General features: G+C 45.9%; 1 protein-coding gene across 1 annotated transcript in view; it reads left to right on the top strand.

Moving 5' to 3' along the window:
• Nucleotides 1-668: 668 nt before the first annotated feature.
• RPH3A (rabphilin 3A) overlaps nt 669-22,104 on the top strand; it is a 63,349-nt gene continuing 41,913 nt past the window's right edge. Inside the window, exons 1-3 of the mRNA XM_060028147.1 lie at nt 669-748; nt 4,796-4,807; nt 13,159-13,305. Of these exons, the coding sequence (XP_059884130.1) occupies nt 678-748; nt 4,796-4,807; nt 13,159-13,305 (230 nt within the window). The 5' untranslated portion in view covers nt 669-677. The remainder of the gene's footprint in view (nt 749-4,795; nt 4,808-13,158; nt 13,306-22,104) is intronic.

Genomic DNA, 22,104 nt, shown 5'->3' with positions numbered 1-22,104 from the left:
GTGATGATCTCCCTAGTCACTGTGTAGAGCATGGACTGAAGTGGGCCAAGGGCAGAGGCAGAGAGACCGGTGAAGAGGCTCCTGTAGTAAGCCAGGCCGGGATAGTAGTGGTTTGGATCAGCATAGTAGCAATTTAGGCACAGAACATTGGGAAGATTCTGGATCTATTATGACAGTGAAGCCAGCATGACTTTCTGATGGCTTGGGTGTAAAGTATTAAAAAGAAAGCAAGCCAGGGATGACTGTGGCATTTGGGACCTCAAAACTCTGAGACATGGGTTTGTTTTCTTTTTGACCTGACCAAGTCCAAGTTAACTGGTACATGAGTCAGATGACTTCCTCTAGTAGAAAGACCCTGGATTGGAGTTAAGAGCTCTGACCCTCCCTCCTGGATATGTGGTCTTGCATCAACAATGAATGGGACGAACACAGATTAAAGGGAGGAAGTTCTTCCCTCTGATCCATTTCTGCCACAAGGGAGCTGTGACAGTTTCCCTCTTGGGGCCTGAAAGTCCCCATCTGGAAAGCGGAGAAGCTGGGTGAAGTTCCATTTCTTCTCTGTATCCCCCAGAGTGCTTGGCATAGACCAGGGGTCTGAGAAATAAAGGGTGATTGAATGACTGTTTGCATGATGTCCTGTCTGGGCTGTTGTTTTCCAGGAGCACTGGGCTTCTACCATGACTGACACCGTGTTCAGCAACAGCTCTAGCCGTTGGATGTGTCCCAGTGACCGACCCCAGCAATCAAAGTAAGTTGCTGGGTCTTCCTGGGAGTTGTTTGCTTTGGGGCAATGAGGTCCTGATCTACACTTGAAGGAGGAGAGGAATAGCAAGGAAAGAAATTTCTCTCCCTGGGGTGGAGGAAAAAGAACCTAGTGGGAGTTTGTCGTGGAAACTTCACTGATTTTACTTCTTTGCAAGGTTGGAGTAACAAGATTAAATTCTGAGCTCCATGCCCTAAGTGAGAGGTGGCTTGGTGGAATGGAAACAGCACTGACCTGGTGGTTAGAATCAGACTTGGTTCTGGTTCTAGATCTGAGCTACTCTGGGTGAATCTCTTTCCCTTCTTTGGACCTTGGTTTCCTCATCAATTAAATAAGGAAGTTGGACTAGATCAGAGATTGCAAACTGGCAGGCCACCAGCTGACTCTGACTTGCAGAAATGTGTTTTTTTTATTTTTTATTTTTGGCCTGATCATTTAAAAATTGGGAAATTTCACATAAAATAACTTCACATACTCTTTCCAGTAACTATTATACCTGAATCAGTGGTGTGCTGGGTCTGTACCATGGTGGTTCCTTAGAGCTGATGTTAAATTTTCAGGAATTTTGCAAGTCAGTTGTTAAACATGGCCAGTATTAAAAATTAAGTTGTATAGTTTTACAATTAAATTATATTAAACACAAAGGTGGTGAATACTTAACTTTAATCACTTCTTAATTTTTTTTAACATCTTTATATTGGAGTATAATTGCTTTACACTGGTGTGTTAGTTTCTGCTGTATAACAAAGTGAATCAGCTATGCATATATCCCCATATCTCCTCCCTCTTGCGTCTCCCTCCCATCCTCCCTATCCACCCCTCTGGGTGGTCACGAAGCACCGAGCTGATCTCCCTGTGCTGCTTCCCACTAGCTATCTGTTTTACATTTGGTAGTGTATATATGTCCATGCCATTCTCTCATTTCGTCCCAGCTTACCCTTCCCCCTCCCCATGTCCTCAAGTCCATTCTCTATGTTTGCGTCTTTATTCCTGTTCTGCCCCATCACTTCTTAATTATTTTACTATGTTTTGTTAGTCTCCATGTTATTTGTGCCTATGATACCTGTATGGTGAAATACTATATAATAGTACATTACTGCATGTTTCCTCCCAGTTCTGCATTTAGTGACATCATATAGGTACTTGAAATCAGCCACAGTGGGGCTTTTTCTCCAGAGGTTCAACTGTTAAACATTTACCAGCACACCACTGCCTGAAGACCTTTACAGTCTAAGTCTATTGTTTATCATCCCTGCAGATTTTCACTCAAAGGTCTTATTTTTTAAACGCTTGGTAATTTTTATTGTTAGCTCAATCTGTGAGAATCCTGGGGATCTACCATGGGAATATTTTCCTCAGAGAGATTTGCACTTGCTTCTGCCAGGAATCAGGTGTGCTGCTCACCCAGGATGTGACCTGAGCTCCCTTAGAGGGTCCTAGCTCAAAGTGGGGATCTCAGATTCAGCTTCCTCACCTTGTTAGGAGCTCAGAGTCAGCCTCTGGAACATAATGCTGCTTTTTACATTGGCTTACTGCTCACAGCTCCCTGTTCTGGATTCAGTTTGCTGGGTTTTCTTTTTCTTTTTTAAAAAATTGCCTCATAAAGGGGTATAATTGATTTACCTCTAATAGTACACATTTAAAGTACAGTTTGATCATTTTTACACATATGTGCATACTCATTCCCCTTTGCAGTCTCTCCTTTCTGCCCCTCCCTCTCCCCACCCATCCCTAAGTAATTACTAATCTTCTTTCTGTAACTATAAATTAGTTTGCATTTTTTAGAATTTCTATAAATGGAATCATTCAGTATGTACTCCCTTTTTGAGAGATGTCTTCTTTCACTTCGCATAATTATCTCATGATCCATCCATATTGTTTTTCATATCAATAGTTTATTCCTTTATATTGCTAAATAGTATTTCATTGTGTGGATATACCACAATTTGTTTATCCGTTCACCTATTGATGAACATTTGGGTTGTTTCCAGTTTGGGGCTAGTACAAATAAAATTTGTATAAACATATACTTTCATTTCTCTTGAGTAAATACCTAGGAGTAGAATGTCTCAGTGGTATGTATAGTAGGTGTATGTTTAACTTTTTAAAAAACTGCCCATTTTCCAAATTGGTTGTACCACTTTAAGTTTCCACCAGAAGTGTACAAGAGTTCCATCTCTCTTCCTCCTCACCAACACTTGATATGATTAGTCTTTTCCATTTTAACCATTCTAATGTGTGCATAGTGGTATTAGTTTTGTGATTTTAATTTGCACTTCCCTAATGACTAAAGATGTTGATTGTCTTCTTTTGTAATTTTGCCATTCGTATAACCTCTTTGTTAAAGTGTCTGTTCAAATACTTTGTCCATTTAAAAACTGGGTCATTTATCTTCCTGTTATTAAATTTTCTAAGCTTTTTTTCATGTGTTGTAGATAAAAGTCCTCTGCTGGAGACACATTTTGCACATATGTTTCTTGGTCTATGACTTGCATTTTCTTTTTCATAACAGAGTCTTGAAGAGGAAAAGTTTTTTTATTTTGATGAAGTCTGTTTTGTTTATTTGTTTCGAAGTAGGAGGGTTGTTGGAGAATTCCCTTATTTTCTAACAATCCTAGGGTCTTTTGGAATATTTAGTGCCCTCATATTCTTGAAGCAAAAGTCCCTGTCTATTTACTACTTCTACCTAAAACCTCCTCTAGTTATACAAGTTTTATAGTTTTGAAGACATTATTGAACTCTGTTGGTTTCCTTTTTGAAAGGAAACTTCTAGTTTCCAAGCCCTCCCCATGATGTCCTCTTGAAGCCAACCTTACTTGGCAGACAATATTCCATCAGCCAAAAATTGTCTCTGTAAGATAAACAGTTGCCTGAAGGTGAATGGGGTAAAATATTTATTTTATTTAAGAAATGTCAGTTAATTAAAACCCCATACATAAGAGTTTACTTTAGTCAATATGAAGCCAAACAATTTGCCTTACAATTAAATTAGAATTATTCAAACAGTCTGGATGCAGTTTCATTAAAGTGCTTCTGGGCTCCTGTGAAACATCTTGGCATTCTGAATGCATCCGGCTGGCTTGATTGCTACTGCGTTTTCTTCAGATGTTAAAATTATTTTCCAATAAATGCTAATGGGTGAATTATAGTCATCACACATGCTATCTAGTCTGCAGCAGTGATGATGTGCTAATGCAGACGCTTCAAATGTCTTTCTCCAGTAAATTAAGAAATCTAGTCTTAATTAACTGCTGGCTAACCAGATACTCTTTACTCCCTTTGTGATTTCTCTCAGCCTCCTTGAATCTAACGATGGTGTTTGGAACGCAGTTGTGGTTGTGTTTGAAAGAAGTGAATGTATCTGTTTCTTGCATCGGTAGGACAGGGCTTCAGCTATCTATGTTGGGGATACATGCGGAGAAATGCTGGTCTCCAATAGTTGATACTTCTCTATAGTTTTCAAGTCTGCAAGCCTGAGAGTGCCAGAGATCAGAGGTGGAAACTGAGGCACAAAGAGGAGATGTGACCTGCCTATGGTAGCATGTCTAATAAGTGAAGAGCCTGGTCTCCTTTTTAGAGTGGAAGGACTTGCTTCCCCAAACTGGGGCACTGCGAGTTCTGCTTTCGGATGATCCAGTCACGGTTCAGGGCTCATTGCCTACCTCAGTGTGCTCCTTATCCCTCAGTGTTTGAAACAACAGAAACCAAGAATGTTATCATCATTAAGTGATTCCTTTTTAGTGCCAAAAAACATTATTCAAATACATAAATGATCAGATTGGTTAATTAATAAGCTGAACTGATTGGTCATTTTAATCAAGGCTGTGGCTCATACAACCCTACATTGCTGCAGCCTTGTTTTAGATGTGCTGGAATAAGATAATAATGACTGATAACAAATGGAAGTAGGTCATTGTGATTTAAACAGAACTGTGCGGTTGTGGCATCCAGGCAGTGTTGATATTGTTAAGAGATTTTTTCCCCTAACTTTATTCATTTTGTTCTTTCTCTCCTTTCTTTGCCTTCCTTCAGTGATAAAGAACAGTGAGTATTTTGTAATACTTTTATTTTTCTGCAGACTGAATTTTATCTCTTTTCTGATTAAAGTGGCTTTAAAGATAGATGAAGAGAGATGGTTCAAAAAGGAACTAGCATGTTTTACATATCTAAAAACAAATTCAAGTTGTTAAAAAAAACACATACCCCTCTTGATAAAGAAAAATATGAAATTTCAAAAAAAAATCTTGGTAAAAGGTTGGAAAATATTCCTTGGGAGAGCCCTCAATTTAATTTTTGTTAGCAATTAGTGGGATTCAGCAAGCTTATTAACCGCCCTGTGCCTCTGTTTCTGCAACATTTTGCCTGGGAACACTGTTTTTATTTAAAGAAAATATTAACTCAAATGACTACTATCATTAATCAAAGATGATGATGAGTAGAACAGAGCTTGTGGGAAGTTATGTGCTATACACATGGTCTCTGTCACATCATGGAAGGTCAGCCTGACTTCCCAGTGAAATGCCTTTGACTCAGAGGTCCTATCTTTGCTCATAACTTTTGTTTTAAATTGGATTCATTTCCTAAATATGCATGACAGATTGGATGCTGGGTCTAACAAATGAACAGTCAGGCTGCAAAGCAGATGGGACTTTGGTTGTGTGTACACATTGGGAAACTATGGGAGGTCATTTTTACCTTCCCATTGATGGGGAAGTGTTCACAGAGCCACAGCCAGAGCGCCGAGTCTAGCCTCAGAACACCCAGGTCTGAGTCCTGCTCTGGGACTCAATGTCAGTGTGGCCTTGGGGCACTGCCCTTCACCTCCTTGAGCCCTGGCCATAATGTGGGTATGTTAACCCTGCCCTTCCACCTTCACTGGGAGGTGGTACGGTCAAATGAGATGCATGGGAAAGCTTTGTAAACCGTAAAGCACCAAAATCAGAGGAAGGTGTGGATCACAACCTTGCTTTACCCTTGTGTGTATTTTATATATATATACCTTGTATGTATACATTGTGTGTGCATGCATATATGTATGGTGTGTGTTCTACAGTCTCTGTGTTGGCTGGTAAGATTTTGGTCTCTTTATGAATATTGTGAGCATATCATTCAGACATGCTAGGGAGAGATGCTGAGATGTTGTGCGATTATAAATATGAACATCACAAGAGAGAAGTTCAAGACTTCAGAGGGTCCCAAGTGCTTCAGGCTTCCTGAATGCTGAAAGCTGAAAGGTAGGGTGTGTGTCCATCCTCCTTCCCTCCCTCCTTCATCCTCTCCCTCCTCTCCTCTCCTCTCCCCTTTCTCCCTCCCTCCCTTCCTTCCTTCATTAACAAACACATATCATGCACTGTGCTAAGCACCAAGAATACAAGGTTAGCCAAAGTCTGAGTGGGGATGTCTAGAAGGGTTTACAAACAAGTAGTCAGTCACCAACAAATACACTTTATAGTGCAAGGAGCTATAATAGCAGAATCACAGCGGCCAAGGGAGCACAATGATGGGCACCTAACCAAACTTTGGGGTCATGATGGGAGAGCTTCCTGGAAGAAGTAATGTGTAAGCTGAGACCATGTAAAGGAGGTACAAGATAAAGAAGAGACAGAGGAGTTCCAGGTAAGGGAACAGCATGTGCAAAGTCCAAATAGGAGAGAGAGCATGGGATTTTAGAAAAGCTGAATGGCACTCAGTCTGGCTTAAAAGATTACCAGGAGCCCGAGATCCCCTTAGCTTTCTGAAGGGAGTCGGGGAACCACAGCATCCTTTTGGCACCCTCTTTAGTCTGTTAGGGGTAAATTTCATCAAAAAGGGCCTTTTTACCAGCAGGGCTTATGTAAAGTGTTTTGTGGTGTGGATGCCCCTCCTTCCACACTCTCCCCTTCAGGATTCATTAAAATCTCATTCACTGAGCTGTAAAGAGACTTCCTGCTGACACCTGCTTCTGTCGGCATCCTGGGGGAAGGGAGGGGATAAGAAGAAAGGAAAGAAAAAGGATTAATTTTCTGCACACCACCGCTGTTTAATGCTTCAGAGCCTTCGTGCCCTGACAGCATTTCCATCATTCCACTCCTTTTGGGAGTTATAATATATTAATAGAGACATCCAGTGGGTATTTATTATGTGACTGTTGTGTGCATGAAATGAAGAATCAAGGTGGGAGGCAGGAAGGAGCTGGGAATCTGCCTTTTGCAGTATTTTAGGGGGAAACATCTGTGAGGGGCTTCCACCTGCAGTCAGGACTAATTTCCTTTTGTGTTAGAGGCCACTGGTGCTAGTTTGTTGGGAGAGTTCCTTCTGACCATCTCTAGATGCACCTAAACAAGTACATTCAGGTCACAGATGAAGCACGTCCAGAATGCTGGTGTCTCGAGCCTCTGACCATATTCTCCCCACACAAGAGAATTTCTTGGCAATTCTCTTCCCTCTTCTGAGTGTCAAGCATCTGGAAGATGAGCAGGTCAACTGCAGTGATCTTTAGACTTCTATTAGCAGCAAAATTCTTTCTTTGAATACTGTTTTATTCAGAAGCTAAATATATAAGACAGATAAAGAGTGGCGATGGATAAAGACCTGTCATGGCTGAAAGCATTAAACATACCACCGTGCAACTGTAAGTTAAAATAATACCAAACTGTAAAGTAGGGAGTTTAACAAGCTTCACTTTTTTGTTGCCACAGTAGATAGTGTGTCAGTTATCTTTTGCTGTGTAACAAACCACCTTAAAACTCAGTGGGATAGAAAAACGATGATTTATTCTCAGGGACCTGGGCTCAGCTGGTGGCTCTGCTGATCTTGGCTGGGCTTTCTCATGTATCAAAGGGTTGTCTGATCTAGGATGGCTGTGGCTGGAGTGACTCAGCTCTGATCCACATGCCTCTCATCCTCCAACAGGCGGTCCTGAGCTTTTTGTCATGGTGATGACAGAGAGTCAGAGAGTAAGTAGAAACACACAAGGCTTTTGCAGGCTTAGCCCCAGATGGCACAACATCTCTCCCCTGTCTTTTATTGGCCAAAGTAAGCCATAGTCCAAGCAGGATTCAAGGGGTAGGGAGAAAGACCCAGACCTTTTGGTGAGATCAATTTCAAAGTCACATGGCAAAGGGCATGGATACTTAGAAGGGTGAAGTATTGAGGTCACCAATGTAATAAACTATATCTCATGATTTTATTAAATATCAAAGATTAAATTCTTAAAAAAATTTTTTCTCTCACTCTCTTTTTTTTAAAACTGGCATCCTTGCTTTGCTAGTGTTGGGAACCCAGCACTGCCATCTGGGCTGACATGAGGATGGAGGGCCTGGTTCCCTGCCCACTCTGTCCATCTACGACCCACTCACCTGCAGCCCTTTGAGATCCCTCCAGGGAACTACAGACAATAGTTTGAAAACCATGGCTTAGACAGTTTGGGGAAATAGGAGGCAGGTGCCCTTCAGTGATTCTCCAGGAAGCATTGTCCTAGGTATGTGAACGAGAGCAGAGATGGGCCAGCCCTCTTCGCCCTGTCTCAGCCAGTAAGCCAGGGGTCACTCCTCATGCAGCTACTGAGGGTCAGGAGTAGCCTCTGAAGGTCCCCGCAGGAAACAGACATGAAATCATTCCCACTTAGCAGATCTGGAAACTGACATTCAGAGTGTCTCAGGGCCCTAGTACACACTGCTAATAAGCCACAGGTCCAGGATTCCAATCTTAAACCCCACCAGGTCAAGGAGGGCTCAAGTTGGTGCACAGTAGGCCCTCTGGGTATTTACTGGACTGGATACAATGCTCTGAGTAACTTGTCCAAGGAGGCAACACTTTAGTCTCCACCTTTGGTTTTTAACGAGGTCCCAACACTGGACTCTGGTCTTAAGGACGTGGAGCTGGAATCCTGTGCCCAGAGGCCCTTGGCAAGGGTGCCACCGTCCTGTCACAGGAGCATTCCTAAGGCCCCCATGCTCACAGTGTTCTCCAGCCCAGAGGAGGCCCAGACGAGCCCATTTTCTCCCTTGAGAGCAAAGGCTTTGGTTTGAAAAACCATCTCCTTTCCCTCTGTTTACTTTTGGAATTAAAACATGAAAATCCACAGGAGGCTTTCGAGTCCCCACTGAGACCAATCAGTGACATTTTCAAACACTAGATGAACTGTTTGTCAACTGCGTGTTTTTGAGCAGAGGATGGGGGTCTGCAGAGGTGCCGGCAGCCTCTAGCAGGCCTTCTGCTCATCTGCAGATGGAGACAATTATCCTAGGCAGGCCTCCTGTGGACCCCCATTCCTGCTTATCTTTCTGCAGCCGTGCATTTCCTGTGCATTCTGATTCCAGCGAGTTGTGTGGTGGGGTGAGAGGCATTGGCTTCAGGTCTGACCCATGGCTGACCATACCCATGACCAGACTGTGAGCTGTGGGAATGTGCCCTTGAAAGGGTCTCCACTGGGTCTGAGGCCCAGCATCTCACCTGTGCTCTGTCTTGGTCACTGAGCTACTTTGTAGAGGCAGGAAATAAATGGAGGTGGCGATCAGAAGAGAATGAAGGAAGAAAAGAAGGGATGAAGGAAGGAAGAATAGGGGCAGTTGAGGCATCCATTTCCACGGAAAACCAGAGGGACCTGGGGAGGTGGCTGGATGAGGTTATAACTAAGGCTCTTCGGGAAGGATGGGTGGTCTTCATTATGCAGGAGTCCAATGTATCCTTTACAGTTAATGGGAAGAAACATCAGGCTGAGGGATATTAGCACACTGTAAGGAAGATCTTTCCAACAGAATGGCATAGACTCCTAATGAGAGAGTGAGGTCTTCATCACGGGGAGCATTCAAGCAAGGCTGAAAGACCCCTGTAGGGAGGCTGTGCCAGATGGGCTTCCAGGTGATCCTCAGTGGCCCTCATGCCTTTGTGTAACCTCCTCGCCTTGAGTGCGTGCAGGACCTGGGATGTGTTTCTAACCTATAGAATATGACAAACAGGATGGAACATCACCCTTGTGATTACATCATGTTATATAAGACCCTGTCTCATTTGACCGGAGCTTGAGAGTCACCTTGTATACTTGATGAAGGAAGTGGCCCACAGGATGAAGTTGGAGAAGTCTGCTTGGTTAGGAATTGCAGGCTGCCTCCAAGACATGGAGGTGACTTCCTCCTAATAGCCAACAAAAAGCTGGGGTCCTAGGTCACATGGCTGCCAGGAAATGAATTCTGCCAATAACTCAAATTTGCCTGGAAGCTGATTCTTCCCCAGAAAGGCTCAGGATGAGAACCCAACCCAGCTGACGACTGATTGCAGCCTTGTGAGATGCTGAGCAGAGGACCCAGCTAAGCCATGCCTGGACTTCTGACATGGAAACTGTGAGATAATAAATGTGTGTTGTGTAAAGCCCCTAAGTTTGTAATAACGTGTTATGTAGCAGTCGAAAATGAACACAGACAATATCAATGGGGCTTTGTGCCACCCTGTCTCTATCCTCCAGCTGGACTGATTTTTCCAGTTATCTAATGCTGCAGAACAAATCATATCAAACGTAGTGGCTTAAACAACAGAAACTACTTACTACTTCTTGCAGTTTTTGTTGGTAGATATTTGAGAGTGGCTTGGCTGGGTGGGTCTGGCACAGTTGTAGTCTTACGTCAGCTGGGGCTGCAGCCATATAAGGGCTCGACAAGGGCTAGAGGATCACACAGCTGGCACGTTAGGTGCTGGCTGTTGCCAGGGGCCTTAATTCCTCTCCACATGGGCCTCTCCACAGGGATGTTTGAGTGTCCTCATGACATGGCATCTGACTTCCCCTAGACTGCATGACCCAAGACACCAAGGCAGAAGTTGCAATGTCTCTTGTGACCTAGCCTTGGAAGTCACCCACGGTCACTCCCATTGTATTTAGCTGGTCACACAGGACCAGCTGGGATTCTGTGTGGGAGGGGATGGCACAGGGAGGGTGTGAATACCAGGGGGCAGAGATCCTTGGCGAGCATCTTGTAGGCTGGCTACCATATTGATCTTCCTTCACCTCCTCAAGCACACTGCCCACTCTCTCAACTCCAGGCCTTTGCAAAGACCATTTCTCTGTCAGGCTCAGTTTCTTCCTCTGCCTTCCTCTCGCCAACTCTAGTTTATCTCTGAGGTCTCAGTAGGAGCCAGCCATACCTTTCTGCAGCCTGCAGTTTATGTAATTTAGGAGAGCCCTCTTCAAAATAAAGAAGACAAAAATATCTCTCTTTTACAAAATTTTCAGGACAGATGATCATTACGAGAGCTCTTCCCAGGGCCTTGGAAGGTGCCTGTGCTAACAAAGGGTCCCAAATTTAAGCTCCACCAGCATCACAGTAAATCCTCTTCAGGGTCTCAGAGTAGATGTCACTCCCTCAGGGCGCACTCCTTGGTCCCCTAGAATAAGTGACTTCTGTTGCTTCAGTCTTGCTGTGGGTCACACTTACAATCAGACATTTATCATCCCTTTTGGCCATAAGGTATTGTGTCTTATTCAAAAACTCTTTCTGTGCTTACCCTCAGACACTATTCTAAATGCCATTGAAATGATAGTGACCCAGACAGGGTCCCTGTCCTCCTGGAATCCTACGTTCAGGTGGGGGGAGAGAGGCAACAAACAGGTAAACAACAAACTTCTTTCAAAAGATAATTTCAGTTAGTGATGGATACAAGTGAACCTGGGCAATGAGAGCTCAAGGAAGACCTCTCTGAAAGGCTGACATTTGAGCTGAGACCTGAATGATGAGAAGGGGGAGATCTGGGGAGATAAGTCATCCTGGAAGCCGGGATAGCAAGTGCAAAGGCCCTGAAACAAAAACAAGGTTTCAGTGTTCAAGATTGAGCAGGGAGGCCAGTACAGCTGGAGTGTAGTGAGAGGGGGCGAAAAGGATGGAGAGTCAGGTAAAGCACAGATTGGGTAGGACTTTGCAGATAGGCAAGAAACTAAGTTTTACTTTTATTAAGGTAAAATTCACTTAACATGCAATTAACCGTTTTAAAGTGCACACTTCAGTGGCATTTAAGCACATTCACCACATTGTGCAACCACAACCTCTATGTAGTCCTGGGTTTTATTCTAAATCAATGAGAAGCCATTGGAGGGTTCGGGGAAGGGGATTTGAGTATGTTTAGCGTTTGTTCATCCCCTGGATCAGAGGCCCCTGATCCAAGGCAAGATGTGTTTCCACCAGAATTTCCCCAGGCTACCCCCTCCTTCCCTTTCTCGCAACAAGACTTGCCCCCAAGACATCTGCTTCCATTGCTTTCAAACTCTTCCTTCTGTGCTCTTCTGAACAAACGAACTAAGGTGGGAGGATGGAAGAAGAGACGGGAGCAGGGAGGAAGATGGGGCCTTTAATTTCCAACTTTGAGTGTCAAAAGGGAATTTCATGCCTGCTGACGTGATTAGAGCAGTGGAAGTAATAGAGGCTGGCAGCTGATGGGGTGCTGGCTCCAGGGGATTCATAGTTACTGATTTTTGCCCCAACAGGGACAAGAATTTCTAGTGGTGTTGAACCCTGCATTCCACTTGGGCGATGCACCTCAGTGCCCTGGGGTGCATCGCCCAAGGAGATAAGGTCCAAGGTCTATACTTTGCCATAGACCACAGCGTTAGCTCTCTACCCAGCAGCCTCTGATCCTCTGCAGCGTTCAGTTCTCTCCGTACTGTGGAGGTTAAGTGTGCAGGCTGCCCAGGTCCGAATTCCACCTCTGCCACTTCCAGCCATGTGACCTTGGGCAAGTGGTCTAATGTCTCCTCACCAGAAAATAGACAATAACAGTCCTGCCTTGTGGAAATGTTGTGAGGATTAAATGAGAAAATGTGGGCAGCCAGTAGGTGCTACATCAGTATTTGCTTTTTTTATTTTAAAAAAAAAGATCAAGGAGAGCACAGGATGGAACCCAAAATGCTATAGGAGCTTTGGAGGCAGGAGGGCTAGATGTTTATGTGAAATCAAGAGATTTTTATAAAACTAGTTGACCACTAGTTTAAACTTTTTTTTAAGGACTCTGTGGCCTACACCAAATGTATTTGTGCCAGACAGGGCCTGGCGTCAACCTGGGATCCAGGGCCTCAGACAAGCCTCCCAGAATTGTTTCCGCTCCTGCTGTAGAAGTCTACTGTTGAGATTCTTTTCCTGAGAACACCATTATCCTCCAGGTTTCCCTGAACTTCCTGCAAATGCTACTTCCAGAGTGTCTGCCATGTGCTAAGCACTTAATAAACTCATCAGAACCTTATGAGGGAGGAGGTATGTGTGTCCTGTTGTACAGATGAGCAAACTGAGGCTCTGAGAGATTGGATTCTTTTACCCAGGGTCTCCCAGCAGGGATTTGAACTGAAGTTTACCAGACTCCAGGAGCTAGAGCCCAACCACCACTCTGCAACTGCTGACTTTGTCTGCAGCCTCACACCTTCCTATATTGCCTTTCAGGCTCCAGACGGGATGGTCTGTTCACCCCAGTGGTCAGGCAGACAGAGGGAGGAAGCAGGAAGAGCTGACAGATGAGGAGAAGGAGATCATCAACAGGGTGATTGCTCGTGCTGAGAAGATGGAAGAGCTGGAGCAGGAGCGCATCGGGTGAGGCCTGACGCCGCGCATCCGCATCCGGCCTGAGAGCCAGAGACGCCAGGAGGCTGTGCTGCTCAGGGCGGGTGCGCTGTGGTGGGGCAGGGCTGCCCTCGGGGTTTGTGACCTGTGATGTGCCAAGCCACCCGCTCAGGCAGAACTGGAATCCTTGGTGCATGAGCTGCGAGAGCTGGAAGACAGAAAAGAGAACAGGGGAGAGAGTGGGCTGGGGGCTGGCTGGGGAGGGGCTTCTGGGCTGGGGGTGCATTAAAGATGGAGAAGGGAGGATCTTCTGAGAGGGGGATGGGAGATTGTCTCTGAAGGCTGGAGACGCGTGTGTGAGCACAGGTGTCATACCCATTCCAGCTGCATAGGAATATGTTCTAGAGACATTGGCCATGCAGGTGCCAGAACGATAGCCGAGGGTGAAGTAAGGGGGAGGAAGTGTATGTCAACGAGACAGTGCGTGAAAGAGAGAGCACATCTGAAACGAATTATAGGAGAGAATTGGAGAAATCCATCCTGAAGGGAGACCAGCATGAGAGCGAGGTAGCAGAGGTTGGGTCTGGACTCTAAGAACTCGGCTTCCATCACAGCTCCCCCACTTGCCGGCTGTGGATCCTGGGCCATGTTGCTTCACCCTCTGAGCCTCAGTTTGCTCACTTGTAGAATGGGAGAAATAAAAGGAATAGTCCCACAGGATTGTTGTAAGGAGTAAGTGAAATGATGCTTGTATGGTTCCTGGACCAGACCTGGTCGTACTTCATGCTTAATGAATGGTAGGAGGAAGGGAAAAAGTGGGGTTTGGAGGGCAGAGGTAACAAAAAACATGTATGGGATGTAAGAAGGTGTGTGTGTCAGAGTATTAGTGAGCCAGGACAGTGTTAGAGAGAGAGGGAGGGCTCTGTGCGTGGGCTTGGGAAGGGTGGAGTGGGGAAGTGAGAGGGGAGGAGTGTCTGGGAGAAGAGGAGAGTGAGCGTATGTATGGGGGGGGGGGCTCTTGGCGTGGGTGGAAACTTCCACTGCTAGGATGCAGGGAGGCCACCAAGGCATCCTCTAAGACTGAACCTCAAATGGGAAATGGGAGGAGCTGCTGAGCTGCCACCCCTTCCCCAGACCTTTCTTCCAAGGGGCAGCCTTTGCCAACTGCTTACAACTGCTTTGGGCACTGGGGTGCCCTTTCATCTCCCTACCCAGCCACTCAGTGGGAGGTTAACAAGATTCTTGGATGGAAAATGATGCTGTGAACACACAGGAAGTGGGTGCCTTTGATTTGAGCCTCTGCAGATCATTTTATTCAGAGTGGGCTGGGGAGATCAGAGGTGCCATTGACACATGACAAATAACCTGGCACAGGCGGAGTCAGCTTTGTGCTCGGCCCTCCGTCAGGTTCCTCAGTAGGTTGCTAAAGGGATGGGTCTTGAGGGGTCTGCTTATAGGGTTGAGTTTTTATTTTGCTTTTTAAAAGATACATCAGGAGTGAGGAGTTGTCCAGGCGGGAGGTCTGTGAGCATGTGTGTAAGTGAGTGTGGGAGTGTGTGTGTGTGTGTGTGTGTGTGTGTGTGTTCACTTCAACCAACAAGGAGCCTCAGCCTTGCAGGAAGGAAGAATATAGATGTTAAATTCTTGCTTGGAAGCAAGAATTTCCAGCCTTTTTCCTGCGGAGCACTTTCCACTAGCTAACTTTGAATTTTATACATTGATTATCTCTCTCTCCCCGTTAGATTATAAGATTCCTGAGTGTAGAGATTTTTGCCTGTTTTGTTTGCCACAGAATCCCCAGTCCTAGTACACAGGAGGTGTTCAGTAAAATATTTGGTGAGTGAGTGAACATGGTAGACAATGCTGCCCCCCAATTTCTTTCTGCATCTCCTGTGAACAAGAGGCTGGAGAGCTTAGAATTTTGTAGTCCAGGGTCCATATTCCCAGGGAAGACACTATGATTGGCTGCCTTATGTTTATATCAGAGTCTGTCCTTGTTAACTGTGGCCAGAGGTGCTGGCTACATTGTGCAAGCGTGGCCACTAGGCTGCCTTTGGGTGTAAAGTTAAGGGGATCTCTGTGGACTGAGCGGATTCTGGCTTGAACATTCTAGAACAGGGCTGATGGGTTCCCTGCCTTGTCCCCCATGTCCTGCCACATTGCCTGACCTGGTGACATGGTGGGAGAGCACAGTGGTTAATCCCTGGGACCCCAGAGTCAGAGAGACCTGGCTTCAAATTCCAGCTCTGCCACTTACTCCCTGTGTGACCTTAGATAAGGCACTTTACCTCCTCCTCAGCTGCAAAATGGGGATAACGTTAGCACACATGTCCCAGGGAATGTTTAATTCACATTCAAAAGATTATCGTGGTGCCTGGCACAGAGTGCATGCTCAGTTAATGGTGACAATCATTAATGACAAATTTGCTGAGGAAACTTATTTTTTTACACTGGCCAAGGTCTCCGTTCTAGAATCATGCCCGAGACTCCTGTTTGGCAAGCCCCTGGCTTCCCCTGAAGGAGATTTCAGAGCCTTCCAGGGAAGCTGGGGCCAAGCCCATGGTGACAGAGTGTCCCTTTGCTGAGAGAGTATGTTTTCTGCCGGAAAGGGGAGGATAGTCCTAGAAGATTCTGGCTGAGGCCCTTTCCCCTGCTCCCTTCCAGCTGCCAGCCCTTGCTGGTAGCATGGCCAGAGGCAAGCCCATGCTCTTTGTGTCTTATGACCTTGAACCTGCCCTCATTCCTGTTCTACTCACACTTCCCTGGGAGAGGATCAGAGTGAAGTCAGATGAAAGGAGAGAGACATATCAGACACGGATCGAGACTGAAAATGGGGCGCCATCAGGGCTCCCCCTCCAGAACCTGAGGCTCAGTTGATGAGCCTTGGGGGCTTCAGTTCTCCACTTGTCCAGTGAGGCGGGTCAGTCTGAGTCTCAGGATCCTTCCTGATCCGACTCTACAGTATTTGGGGGTGTCTGGTGAAGGACCCTGTACCCTGTGGTTGGCTGCACCTCTCAGAGCAAATGAGCTCCTTCTGGCTCTTCTAAGTGTTAAAACTGCAGATGTAGCTGTGTCCCCTTCTGGGTCTAGACACCAGCTCTGTGATGCTGAGTTTTCTTTTCTATTACCGAACAGTCATCTGGGAGACACGTGAAGTCATCGTTTACATAGTAAACAATCATTATAAATGGGTACCATTTAGTGATTGAGCACTTACTATGTGCCAAACATCAAACCTAAAAACTTCATATGGATTTAACTCATTAACTGCTCCTCTCGACCCTATCAAGTAGGTGCTATTTTGCAGGTGAGGAAACTGAGGCTTAGAAAGGTTAGGTCACTTGTCCAAGGTCACACAGAGCTAAGATATATGTCCCTGTCTGTCTGGCTCTCAGAACGATGTTCTAAACTATTAGGTATCTTTCCTGAAGCTGTGGCCTCAAATTCTTAGACTTTGCAGGACATGGACATTTTTAAAGCTCAGGTTTGGAGGGGGCATTTGGGGAGCTACAAGCTAGAATCCCTTCTGTGCTGGCCCAGTGATTCCTTCCCAGTGATCTTATTAACCTGTTTGTACCTCCAAAGCTGCCAGAACTGGTCTCCATGGTCCTAAGGCCATGGAGAGTTCCCTGGGAGAATCACCCTAAGGCGTCCCAGGAGGTGCTGCCTCCCTGGGGCAGTTTTGCTAGAGTTTCTGCCCCAGGGAGCACCAGATGATACAGTGGACCAGAGTGGGTTCTCACCTTGGAGCCTCTGCTTTTGCCCAAGGTGGTGTCTAAACCTTCACTGAGTGGTAACTCAGCCCACAACCAAGCTCTGCTCTCTTCAGCACCCCCAGAAGGAAAGCTGATGGTCAGAAGGGAAACTCATTAAAGAGCCTCATTTTGCCCCACATCCCTTATTCAAGGCTAAGTGGGATCTCAGAATTTATTTTGCATGACCTGATTGCTGTAGATTTTCTATACTAGTGAGGACACTTGGCTTGCAAGAAAAGGAATTAGTTCCAGCTAGGTGGTTTCGGTTATCTATCACTGCATAACAAACCACCCAAAACTTACTGACTACAAGCATCAGTAGTATACTCTTTTTCATAATTCTGTGGGTTAAGAATTTAGACAGGGCTCTGCTAGGTTGATTTTTGCTCCATGTGGCATAGCCTGGGGTCACTCACTCAACTGCATTCAGTGGGTGGCTGGGTTGGACTGGAAGGGCCAGGAAAGCTCCAATCCTTTGTCTGTGCCTCAGTGCACTCTGCATGGCCCCTCTCTCTCCACGGAATCTTTCCTTATTCAGTAGTCTGGCCCAAGCTCCTTTACATGGCAGCTGACTCCCAAGAGAGCAAGGATGGAAGTCTCCAGGATTCTTAACAGCTAGGCCTAGAACTGGTAAGGCATCGCTCCACTGCAATCTATTAGAGAGGAGAAATAGATCCCATCTCCTCCTGGAAGAATGACTTATGCATCCAGGGAAGGAAGATGTTAATGGTGGTCATCTTTGGAGACTGTACCCCATTAGGCAAAAGGGAAATTTAATATAAGGATTCAGAGGTATCTCAAGGGATCCAAGGGCAGGAACACAGCCTAGTCTCATGAAAGGTCTGCTTCTCATCCCACATCTTAGAAAATATAATCTCATACTATACCTTCCTAGTTGTTATATTTCTTCTTAGTCCTAATTCCAAATTCCCGGGGAAGGAACTCTGATTGGTCCAGGTCACCCTGAGTGCTGCCCCTCATCCAATCAGCTGTGGCCAGAGGTGCCAGGCTATACAAACAAGGCTGCTGAGTGCTACTCCAGAGAGTGCAAAGGGCCTTTGTAAATTGAACGGACACCCAGGGGGTGTCCACAGGACTTTTAAAACATATTAAATATGGAATTAAACATTTGGGGAAATTTGTGTGTGCGGGTTTTGTTTTTGTTTTGTTTCCCAGTGGTAGGTTCCTCCATGTCTTTATCATATTTCTTTCTATCCAGAGCCTCTCAAAGGCATTACTCATATATTCTGCCCGCAAGGGGACAGGCAGCTTGGTGGCTTCCATTTGAGGTCAACATCCCTCAACAGATGGGCCCAAAGAAGTAATTAGGATTTGGCATTAACCTTGGTGTCCAGACACTGTGATGGAGGAGGAAGTGAAAGAGACACAGAGAGACCTGTCGTTGACAGAATCTGTTGGATTGCTATCACCTCCCCATCCCAGTTCCACCATCCCCTATAGTTTTGGCACAGAATTTTTCCAAAATGTGGACAGGGGGAGAAGTGAGTAATAATGATTGGAATTTGCTACATCTAATTAGGTAGGCATCTTTCCTGTGGTTTGACAAGCTGACAGTAAACCAGATCATAGTCTCCTCTTTCCAAAGGAAGATTCCCCTACCGCCCCGCCCCTTTTTTTTGTTTTTTGACTTGGAGTCCTAGACATTCTGTGGGTAGAACTCCTGGGGTATCCTGATATTATAGACATAGTCATCCATGTGTCTGTGTGCTTTTTTTTTAAAATAAATTTATTTATTTTTTATTTTACTTTTGGCTGCGTTGGGTCTTCGTTGCTGCATGCGGGCTTTTCTCTAGTGGCGAGTGGGGACTACTCTTCGTTGCAATGCACAGGGTTCTCATTGCGGTGGCTTCTCTCGTTGCGGAGCACGGGCTCTAGGCACGCGGGCTTCAGTAGTTGTGGCACACGGGCTCAGTAGTTGTGGCTTGCGGGCTCTAGAGCACAGGCTCAGTAGTTGTGGTGCACGGGCTTAGTTGCTCCGTGGCATGTTGGATCTTCCCTGACCAGGGCTTGAACATGTGTCCCCTGCATTGGCAGGTGGATTCCTAACCACTGCGCCACCAGGGAAGTCCCTGTGTCCATTTTTAAGAAGAAATATTCATAGACTTCATCAGGTGTGGGGGGACTCTGAACCCCCCCCATGTTGAGAACCACTGAGTAGTATCTCAGTTTTCTCAGGGATTGGGTCGATGGCCTTCTAATGTCCATCCAGCCTTAATAATTTATGGAATCTGTTTGCACAAAATGAAAATGAAGTCTTCCTAATTCCTTAAGCAGCCCAGTGCCTGGCATAAAAGAGAAAGCAAATGAATACATATTGGATGAATTCTTAACCCAACTGACTAAGCCTCTCATTGAATGTTTTTAACCTCAGGATTTCCCGGACCTTATCTATAAAATGGGGAGTTGGACCATGTGGTCTCCAAGTCCCTCTAGCCCAAGGTTCCTGAACCTTGGCACTGTTTACATTTGGGGACAGACAATTCTTTGTGGTGGGTGCTTTCCTGTGCACCATAGGATTTTTTAGCAGCATCTCCCACAAACTAGGTGCCTGTAGTAACCGGGGCTGTTACCAAGCTGTGACAACCCAAAATGTCTCCAGACATCGCCACGTGCTCCCTGAGGGGCAAAATCACCCCCTGTTGAGAACCACTGCTCTAGCCTTTTTGTTGAGTGGCTCAAGAAAGGAAGAAGAAACAAATGAGAATTTCCCTGCAACCACACTCAACTTCTAGAGAAATAATAATAGCCCACCCTTACAAAGCACCATGTGTTGGCACTGTACTCAAAGCTTTATGTAGATTCATCTATGTAACCCTCACAACAACCCTATGCATTAAGCCGCATTATTATCATTCCCATTTTACAGATGAGACAACTGAGGCACAGAGTGGTTAAGCAACTTGCCCAAGGTCACACAGTTAATAAGCAGTACAACTGGGATTACAAACCCAGGCTGGCTGGCTCCAGGATTAGAGTCCTATTCTGCTATTCTATAGAAAGATAAACATTTATAGCCAAGCATTGTATTAGGAACTTTCAAATATGTTGTATTTCCTTTAATCTCTCAGAGAGACAGACTATTGTCTTTGCTTCACAGACGAGATTATTGAAGTTCATGGAGGTTAAGACACTTGCCCAGGGGCACACAGCTTTTACATGGCCAAACCAGACTTTGAATCTGTCTTTCCACATTATCCTATTGCCTTTTGGCAGTGCAGGTAGGGATGGCAATTGACAAATGACTTCAGAGTTTCAGGGAAGTCAATAATTTACAGAGTGTCTCACATATTCACTCAGGTTGATTGGTTCAGTCTCATACTTCTTCCTACCATAGGACAGTTCACCCCTCTCCACCACAATGACCCTTGTGCCCTGTGGGCCTCAGCAGCACATTCTCTCAACTCTGCTTTCCACAACAGAAAAGGGCAGGTGGAGGGGTTAGAAAGAGCCCCAATTATAGCACTGAAATGAAACAAAGGCTTCATTCTTCCAAGGCGGGTAACAGCGTCTGGGTAGCTAGACCTAGCCTCCGATCCCATCTCTGCCACTTGCCAGCTGTGTGCCTTTGGTAAGTGACTCCCTGTCAGTGTGCCTCGGTTTCCCCATCTGTAAAATGGGAGTGAATAATAGAACTGACCTTACAGGTTGTATGACTTAAGGAAAACAATGCACATGGAATGCTTAGCACAGCTCCTGATAACTGTTGCTATTATTGGGTTTAAATGACCCAGCTCCTTGCCTGACTGACTGCATTAGCCCAGTGGAGCCCTCTAGCTGTCTTTCTCTCTTGGCTCCAACTCTGACCCAGCGTGACCCACTTCCCCAAAGTGCTGAGGTCCAGACAGGAATCCCATTCACCAATCCATCAAGGAGAGAGATTACGATCAACGGCTCCCCAGGTAGTGACGGTAATAAACAGCGGTGGGAATTAATGAGTCTGAACTGCACACACCCTGCATGCCAGCCGCGTGGCTTCATGACAGAGCAACTTAGTCATTTAAGGACAGGTTCCTGAGAGACCCTGGCATTGGAGTTCAGACCACCCCCCTTCAGAGCAGCCATGTCCCTGTTCACAGCTGATGGCCCAATCTAGGCTTCAGAAAATGCCGAGTTTGATAAACTTAATGGTAACATCCACTTGGCAATTAGGGTGATGGGATAAGCGGCATGATTCTGGAATTAATGGTGTGTGTGTGTGTGTGTGTGTGTGTGTGTGAGAGAGAGAGAGAGAGAGAGAGAGAGAGAGAAAGAGAAGTTGAGAGACAGAGAGACAGAGATAGAGAGAGACAGAGAGACAACATGACATCCACTCTCCTACCTTGCTGCATTTTACAAACCATTGTGTAATCATGCTCAATCACAGCTCTAAAGGCAGCTGCTCTGGCTTCATACCATCAGTGATGGAACCCCAGCTTTTCACCATTTCCCTCACCAATTCAGGAACCGGCACATAAAGCCATCACACCTTCACAGGTAGGGTGTCCTCAACTCTGCAGCTCGCCACGTTAAGCCCACTTCCTGGAGCAATTGTACATGCATTAGCCTTCTCTTCGGCATTTGTCAAGACACTGCGGCAATACTGGTTTGAAAGCTCAAAAGCAGTTGCCTGAATGTTTCTGAGGCCAGTTTGAACTTTTTTGAGGGAGCCTGGGCTTAACAAGTAAGCACTGTCTGAGCTGCATTTGGCTTATATCCTTGTCTGCAGAGGCAGCCAACTAGGGCTTGGCTCCCTGCAAGAGCAGAGTGTGTACAGCCATGTGTGTGAAAGTGTGTTCTGTACATGGGTGCTGATCATGCACCTGTTCCTGTGTGGGTATATGTGCCATCCGTGTGTGTATTTAGAGATGGGCACACGAGTCCTGTCAGTTTCTAGTCACTGCAGCCCCTTTAAAAGCTTTAGAAAGACGGGGCTTCCCTGGTGGCGCAGTGGTTGAGAGTCCGCCTGCCGATGCAGGGGACACGGGTTCATGCCCCGGTCCAGGAAGATCCCACATGCCGCGGAGCGGCTGGGCCTGTGAGCCATGGCTGTTGAGCCTGCGCGTCCGGAGCCTGT

The sequence above is a fragment of the Delphinus delphis genome, chromosome 13 (genome assembly GCF_949987515.2).
Source record: "Delphinus delphis chromosome 13, mDelDel1.2, whole genome shotgun sequence".
In the NCBI taxonomy this organism is placed as follows: Eukaryota; Metazoa; Chordata; class Mammalia; order Artiodactyla; family Delphinidae; genus Delphinus; species Delphinus delphis.
This window is presented reverse-complemented; position numbering and strand designations above follow the sequence as displayed.